Below are 8,842 nucleotides of genomic sequence, written 5' to 3' on the forward strand. Positions count from 1 at the left end.
TCAGCTTCCTGCTGATGAAGCAGATTGGGTGTTCCCTACCTTTCTCATCCAGCTGACTCGGAACTGCACATATACCTGTATTGGAAGCATCTGTTTGCACAATGAAGGTTTGGCTATAGTCAGGAGCTCTTAAGACTGGAGCTTTACAAAGGGCTTTCTCAAATCCTTCAAAGGCCTTGTTGCACTCCTCATTCCATCTGCCCTTTTTAGGAAATTTGGGTGAGGAGACTACATTCAAGGGAGAAGCTATGGACCCATAGTTCTCAATGAAGTTCCTATAATAACCAGTGAGACCTAAGAAAGCTCTCACTTGGGTTTGAGTAGTAGGGGTGGCCCATTCTTGTACAGCTTGTACTTTGCTAGGCAATGGCCTTATTTCACCACCTCATACCTCATGTCCAAGGTAGACCACTTTACTCTGACCATTTTGACATTTACTTGCCTTTTTGGTCAGACGGGACTGCTCAAGAGCCGGCAAAACATATCCTAAGGGGTCTACGTGTTCTTTCCAATTAGGGCTGAACACTGCAGTGTCATCCAAGTATGCCATGCAGAAGTCCTCCATCCCATGCAGAACCTGATTAACCATCCTTTGGAATGTTGCAGGTGCATTCTTTAGTCCAAAGGCATTACCTTAAACTGGTAGGGGCCTGCTGGGGTTCAAAATGCAGTTTTCTCCTTGGCATGGTCTGTCAGGCCTATTTGCCAATAGCCTGACGTCAGGTCAAATGTACGGAGGTAACTAGCTAAACCACATTTATCCACCAGATCTTTCCTGGGTAAAGGATGGGCATTAGTCTTTGTGACTGCATTTAGAGCTCTATAGGCAACACATAATCCCAACTCCTTGGATCCTGCCTTTGGCACTAGTACAACTGGACTAGACCATGGGCTAGTAGAGGGTTCTGTTACCCCGAGATCAAGCATCTTGTTGACCTCTTCCTTATGTGGGTTCTGACATTATCTGACATCCTGTAACTTCTGCTTTTAACAGGTAAACGGACACCATTGAGAATATCATGCTGGCCCCAAGGGGTCAAGCCTGGTGATAGTGAAAACAGGAAGGCAAACTGATTTAACAGAAACTTGCACTCCTCCTGTTGTTCCAGTGTCAAATTAGAAGAGAGGTTAACTCCTATTTTCTCATCTAAAGGTTGTCCCCAGAGGAGATCATGTAGAGGCTCACTCTCTACCTCCTCTTGAGCTGAAGCTAGAAGCAAAGCTCCCACTTCTGGTCGGGTGACATAAGCCTTGAGACGGTTGGTGAGAAAGACCCTGAAGGCCTCCTTAGGATTGCCTATGTCCTCCAGATAGTTGATCTCTCTAGGTTTTCCCACAACCTTGAAGGGTCATATCCATTTGTTCTATAAGGCCTTCTGCCTTGTAGGAACCATAACTAAAACTTGCTGGTCTTGATTAAACTCAACCATGTTGGCCTTCTGGTCATGCCAATGCTTTACCAGAGCCTGGCCTGCTTTTAAGTTATCAGATGCTTCTGTCGTCATGTGTCATTCTCCTCCGGAGACCTAACACATAGTCAGTGACTCACTGGCTTGGGAGAAGGAGCACTCTCTAACCCCTCCTTAATTAGGGCCAATGTTCCTCTAACTGAATGACCATAGAGAAGCTCAAAGGGGCTAAATCCAACTCCCTCCTGAGGGACTTCTCTATAAGCAAATAGAAGGCATGGCAGTAGAAGGTCCCACTTTCTTCTAAGGGGTTCCTCTAAAGCACTGATCATGCTCTTCATGGTATGGTTAAACCTCTCTACCAATCCATGTGTCTGTGGATGGTAGGCAGTTGAGAACTTGTAAGTCGCCCCACAGTTTTACAACATGGCCTGCATGTAGTGGGACATAAAGTTTGATCCTCTGTCAGAGATGACTTCCTTAGGAAAACCTACCCTGGTAAAAAAAAACCAAGTAGGGCCTTAGCAACAGCCTGAGCTGTAACAGTTTTCATAGGTATGGCTTCAGGATTCCTAGTAGCATGGTCTACTACAACCAATATAAATCGATTGCCTTAAGAGGTTGGAGGGTCTAAGGGCCCAACAATGTCGATTCCTACCCTCTCAAAAGGGACTCCCACCACTGGGAGGGGCACCAAAGGTGCCACATTCTTGGCTCCACTCTTGCCAGAGATCTGACAAGTGTGACAACACCTACAGAATGTATCTACATCAGACCCCAATTTAGGCCAGTAGAACTATAGAGAAAGCCTTTCCTTTGTCGTCTTGAAGCTCAAGTGACCAGCCAAAGAAATCTCGTGGGCTAACTGTAGGAACTGTTGTCTTCTCTAAAGGCACTACAAGTCTTCTGTAGTTCCATGGGATAGACTCTGTTGGTTAACTGTTGAAGAGGCCATCTTCCTAGTACAACCTATGCTTCCCTGGCTCTTGCCGGTCCAGCTGGGAAAGCTGCCTGTTGGCGAAGACCCTCAAGAGTAGGACACTCTCTCTGGCCTCTGCTAAAGTCTGCCCTACAGGGGCCACCTTCTGTCAGTAAAGACTGCAGCTCAGGATGGTCTTTAGGATCCAGATCTCCAACAGGGGTCAGGTCTTCTTCCAGCTCTGAATCTTCAGCAGCTGATTCAACCTTTCCTGGTTTTCCTCACACTCAACCTCAGATGGTGGAGCAGTCACAGGTGTGATTGTGGACCGTGCTCTCAGGGATGTCCTTCTTGGTAGCACAGGAGTGCTTTCTGGGTTTTTCCTTGAGACCTTTGGTTTCCCCTTTGTCTCATTCTTCCTTGAAATAGCAGTTAGTAGCTCCTGTGGGATAGGTGTTATAGATTCCTCTGTGACATAATGGTTAAGAATTAGTGACAAGGTGCGCACTCTGTTGCCAGTCAAGTTTTCCTGCATTGACTTCTCCTCCAAACGCTCGTTTTCATGACTCCATCAATCTTCAGGGAGGCTGTGTTTCTTTACCTTTTCGGGTGGGTCTTCATTTCCTTTTCAGGTGTAGCAGGTTAATTGACTAATAGTGTATTTAAGGATTCTGGTACTTCTATTTTTCGCACTTAATTTCTCTTGCAGGTGACTGGAAACAACTCCTTCCATAGCACAGATAGGGGGAGGGGGAAAGCCATGTTTGTGGCTCTCCATTGTAAGGCATGATGGCCCTGGTGCTGCAGCCTTTTGAGCCCGGGACTCCTGGAAGATAATGGTTAAAAATTAGTGACAAGGCGCGCACTCTGAGAATGGAAAGGTTGGAGATGCTAGTTTCTCAGAAGGGCAAGGTTCCTTTATTGAAGTACAGATGTTCCTGTCAAGAAGACCTTCTCAATTGATGGTAGTTGGTTTCAAAAATAAAGTTTGAACGACTTAAATCTGAAAAAAGAAAATTTGAAAACCAAGGTAAATGGAAGATCTGGGTGCAGAGAAGAAACAGATAATATTAAAAGAAATGTCTTCTGAAATATGCACATGGTACCCTAGTTTTGGGCAATAATGGTTTTGGGTTGGCAGGAACATATGGGTGTGCACTCTGGCCCCGTTATAATGTTAAAATAAAATTTATGACAACAGGATGGGGAACATGTACTCGAGCATAGGATCGAGAATCGGATGTCTGGAAGGCAGCAGAAGTACAATCACTTTAAACCTTATTGTAACAAATTAAGTGCATCAAGAGAATAAACATTGTCAAACTTACATTTTCAAACTCAAAATATGGATAGCAATGTAAAGTATAGAAAAAGTATTTGCAAACTTTTTAGTTTTTGAGATCAATTGACCAACTGTGAAAATGTACAGTTTTAACATTTCCAAACTAAATGCCTATAAACAGGGATATCAATGCTGACGCTCATTGAAGGGCTGGGCTTCAAAGGATCCATGTAATTATCTTTAGAAAAAAAATACTGAAACCAAAAATACTGTTTTTATTATTTATTTATTATTTTTTTTTGTTTCCGCCCATTTCCATGCAATTATATGCAGGATGAGGTACCTCGCAGCCTCCCTGCACACCCCATACATTATTTATTGCCCAAATCCCCACATATTATTGCGTAGAAATGTGCAGTAAAACATACTACATTTTCAGCCTCAGCATTTTTCACAGCGAAATTATGGAGTGATACCGACCTAAACTTCATTGATAAAGCTCTGTGGGGCAAACCAAGCAAGTCCAGCTCTAGAATGAGTGTTAAGGGCAGGCATGTTAACCTCTGGGGGCGACAGTCTCTGAATCCTAACTCCAGAGGAGTTATGGTCCTGTAGTCCTATGTAGGTGTTTAGATGGGTGTTCCAAAAATAGCAGATTTTGGGTTCTAGGACAGTTGGAAAAACCCTAAATCTCTTGCTAAAACTCTGAGCTCTGTCATTCCTACTGGTTTTCCAAATGCACCAGGCTGTTGAGTAGTGTTCTGATTTTCCAATAAGAGAGTCTGACTCTAAGCTTGGAGGTTTGCATGAGAGATGTGTGTCCCCGATTCCTCTGTTATTTCCTTTTTTATACATGTCTTTTCATCTGTCTTTTTGTTTTGCAGTTAACAAGCAGATCAATGATAAGGAGAGAGTGGCTGCTGCAATGGAGAATCCAGGCCTCCAAGAGATAGTGGAACACTGCGTCAAAGAGCCCGAATAGATCCTTCCGAAATCACAAGGACCCAGTTATGAGTCTCTCGAAAACAACCTGTGTCTGACCTGCATCATGTCCGTGGCTCCTGTGTCCCCTAAATTACACTGTTATTCTATAATGACACAAACCTGTATTTTCCTGGGCTGCTTGAGACCCACCACAGTGTTCACTGGTCTGCAGGCAGACTGGAATCTGAACCATGCTATGAACACCTGGTTCCTTGTGCTGTGTTCTCTGAAGACATTTGTGGATTTGTTTTCATGTTTGCACAGTAGTTGGCTGTGCCATCCAAAACGGCTGGAAGCTCTCAGGAATGGGCTTATTCAGCTCGATAGCTGCGATCCCTAAACCAGTTCAGCGGTGTGTGGGGTGGAACTCCTTGTATCGTAACCAGAATCCTGGTGGACAGTCAGTCCAGAATTGGTCGTTTACGAAAGCCTGATGTTAGTATGCAGCTCTTTCTATCACATGTCATGTTGGGGTAATTTTCCCCTATTTCTGTATTCCTGTAAATAATAATTATTTAAGACCCCTTGTATGAGCAATTGCCTGCCGATCTCTTCCACTTGCCACTTCACCCTCAAGTAGATACTTTAATGTCTGGTTCGTGTAACCAGTCCTAAACCCTCCCTTCGGAACCTTCAGCCAGAAATAGACTTACTTGTCTGGATTGCTGACTTGTGGGCCCAGTACACCTGCAGGTCTGCTAGTTGTAGATGTACTTACTACACCGGCTCTACCATATGCTACAGGTAAAGTCAAAATGCTCTTTGATGCCAACATAAGTAACTGTCACAGGAGAAGAGCTGGTCCTGTGAATACTCGTTTTGTTACAAACCTTGTATAAACTTGGTTAACTTGTGGAGAACCTGGGACACCTTATGCGGGGAACACGGGTGGATTTTGGTGAAAAACATCTTGCAGGAGGACCTTGGAACACTGAATCTATTAAGGTTTTCCTTTTTGGATACTGGGTCATTTGCTTTATGTAACTTTGGAGACCCTATTGTATTGAACCTGGGGCACATGGTTAGGAGAGACTTGTGTGGAGAATGGTGGGAATATGCTTTGAGGAACCTTATAGACCACGTATAGATAAACTTGGCAAATGCTGTGTGGATCATTGATCAACCTTCTTGGAATGAAGAACACTGACATTTTTGGAAGAACTGGCTTCAGCTGTATTGTGTTGAGCATGGCCCACCAAGTGTTCTGCCCTGCCCTCAATATGCTGCACCCAGCTGCTACCATCCTTTGAACAAGAATCGGGAATGGAAAGCTCTGAAGAAGGGCATCTTAGAGCTGAGAAGGGGCGCTTGATATCTTGTTGTGGAGCAGGCCATTCAACCCCAAAACTGTGTTGCAGGGGGAGAGTGGGCACACTCCCAAGAGGAGTTCCTTTTCACAACTCAACTTTTGTCACGTAGCAACCTATAACTATGTACTGCAGACTCAGTGCATTGGATTTCATCAGAATGATGTTGCCAGAGCGATGCTGTGCTTTGCTGAAAATATCCTTCTAGCATTGAGGTAGGAAATGAGGTTGCCGGCACTTCCTTGTACATATTTTTAAGCTCAGAGCGTAAACCTCGTTTTTCAGTAGAAGGTACATAAGTCTCGGAATGATAAAACACGGTGCGCGTATGCGCATGGATAATATTAAAGTCCAGATTCACGGAAAGACGAACAAAAATATTAAATATATATAACATGACCCAGTACATGACTTTATGTAAAAAACGAAAAGTCATTGTCTCTTTTAATTCTTAATTGTTTACCATGAAGAGAAATCTGCAGGTCTTCTGCCTCATGTCCGCTTATCATGTTATTTCTGGAGACACAGTTTCCATTATTCTGACCTGTTTTGGCATTTGTTTTATTCAGCTGAGCTATTCTCAGGGAAAAGCAACTAGTAGTGTTGTTTAACTGCTTATGTCCGCATGTGGTGGTGTCAAATATCTACCCTGCGTGAATGCTACACTTTGGAGGTTTCAAAATATTCCCATAATGTGTTTTTCGTGAGGGAGTGGTACCTAGGAACAGATTGTTTTGTCGGGTTATGGTTCGAGTCCATGCAAACGCCAACAACAAATTCTCTGAATTCTATAGTGAAGAGATAATGCATAATGTAAAGCAGGAGCGTAACAATAATTAAATATTTACATTGCTTCAAGAGAGCAGTCTGGGGAGTCTTGAAGGGATAACTTTCACTCCCTTGTTCAGCCGTTCCAACTCCCTTTTTACACTCCTGCGTTACCTAATGCGTTATCTTTGCCATTCCTACTGCAGAAGTTGGACTTAATTCATTGGCTAATACGTTATGCATTCATGTCATGAATTGAAAAGTTTGCCTTCTTCCTTCCTGTCCCCTCACTCACTAAAATCTATTTCAGGATTACTTTGTGGCCGTCTCTATGGTGTGCATTGTCGTCACACGGATTGAATTGATTGCTGGCCCTGCTGACACCCAATTACCAAGAATGAACCTGTGCAGTTAGACCCAAGTTTGAAATTGCTGGTTGATTGTGATGGCATTAGGAACTGTGCATCCAGGAACCACTTACACCACGGCATAAGTAAACCAGATAGGAATGCGTTTCTACATGGCCCAATACATGACACCTCCGTATTCGTCATGTTGTATATAATGAAATTTAATGTGATGCGCTCTGAAACACTTGTGTATGTGCGCGATAGAAATAAAATATATCATATGCAATATACGTGTGCTTTTTTCGCATACATGAATACTCCACTCCCTATGTAGTTTGACATACTAAGGACATGCACATATTGTGCAACAAAGTGGATTCTCTTCTTGGCAGTATTTATACAAGACTGCTGGCAACTCATTTCAGAGCTCAATATTATAAGAATATGTACCAAACATGTTTCTGTATTCAGTACATTGGATACATCATGCCACTCTTTCACATGGCATCATTGTGAAATGAGTTTAAATATTTTAGACTGCAGTAAAATGTTCTCCGTAGTTTTTTAACATACGCATGGACAGAGAATAACTTAACAATTTCCCATCAGTTCAGTTAAAATGCAAATACTTTGGCGGATCCACTTTTTTAATGTGGTCATCTTCCTGTTTCTAGTGTGCTAGGTTAGAGTTCAGTGAGGTAGGAAATGTCCTAGAGAAACATGTCTCATAGCAGCATCTGGTTAGGTCTTTGTACTCTTTAAAACGGAGCCTGTTTTGTCTGGTGTCCTAATGTTTTTTCAGAAACTGCAGCAAGCAGGGTTTATCCCATCCTGGCAGTCACTGTAAGTGATAAAAGGGCGGTTTGCAGTTAATCAACAGTAATAGCTTCGGTGATGGAGACAGTTATTTATTTTGTAACGAAAGCTGTTTTGTGTACATGCAATAAGCCAACCATAATAGTTTTGAACCTTTTTGTAAACGGACTTTAAAGGAATCGACAGGTTCTGATTTACATCAGCCTGGAACCCTTCTTTTTATAGACTGTCTTCTGTTTTGCCAGTCGCATGGGATCAGCTGATTATTACGTGTACTTCGTGGAGAAGTCGGCTGGACTGCATATTGTTTTAAAAATCAAGCTTATAAAAATGTTACAAGTAGAAAACTTAATTTGCAGTACCATTTTGTCATAGATAGTTTGTGTAGAGTACCAAGCAGTTTGACCCTGGTCAAGGGGGCACGAGGAAAGGCTGTTTAGCACTGTTATGTGAATGTCTTGTTGTGCTTCAGAGTCCAAGCATTTGGGATCGGTATAGGCAGCATAGCACATGTTCACCTAGTAAATCTACACTAGTGGTATGTTGCCAATGGATGCAGCATTATGCCCTTAAAGTTATTGCAATGCAATCTACATGTTGAGTAGGGGGTTGCAATATCTTATTCATGCCACCGTCCATCAGAACAGACTTCCTGTTTCTGATTCTGCATCGCCAATGCTGCAAAGAATATTGTGAAGTTAACGTGTGATATTCTGTCAATGTGATCTTAAAGCCCTTTGGACACTCCTTGCATGAATCCTTCTTCACACTGGTACTTGTCTTGAGAGGAACACTAGCAGAGCAAAAGTCTTAAAGAGGTGGACTTAAAAAATGACTCTAAGTTGAAATGTTGGCGGTGGTTGTAGCACTTTGTTTCTGTGAAATAAAGTCTAAAGCTCGTGTGTAGACCATACCCGAAATTCACTGACCTGCTGAGCTCAAGCGATAGTCACCATAAATGCTATTTCGGTAAAAGGTTTTTCATGTCATAACTGTGCAACATTTCA

At 42.8% G+C, this 8,842-nt stretch overlaps 1 protein-coding gene across 2 annotated transcripts in view; it reads left to right on the top strand.

Annotated features, from left to right (window-relative positions):
• CIAO2A (cytosolic iron-sulfur assembly component 2A) overlaps nt 1-7,305 on the top strand; it is a 203,333-nt gene extending 196,028 nt beyond the window's left edge. For both annotated transcript variants that reach the window (XM_069624203.1, XM_069624202.1), the window contains one exon: nt 4,495-7,305. In XM_069624203.1, the coding sequence (XP_069480304.1) occupies nt 4,495-4,563 (69 nt within the window). In that variant the 3' untranslated portion in view covers nt 4,564-7,305. The remainder of the gene's footprint in view (nt 1-4,494) is intronic.
• Nucleotides 7,306-8,842: the final 1,537 nt, after the last annotated feature.

Source organism: Ambystoma mexicanum, chromosome 11 (assembly GCF_040938575.1).
Source record: "Ambystoma mexicanum isolate Mex_15411 chromosome 11, UKY_AmexF1_1, whole genome shotgun sequence".
In the NCBI taxonomy this organism is placed as follows: domain Eukaryota; kingdom Metazoa; phylum Chordata; class Amphibia; order Caudata; family Ambystomatidae; genus Ambystoma; species Ambystoma mexicanum.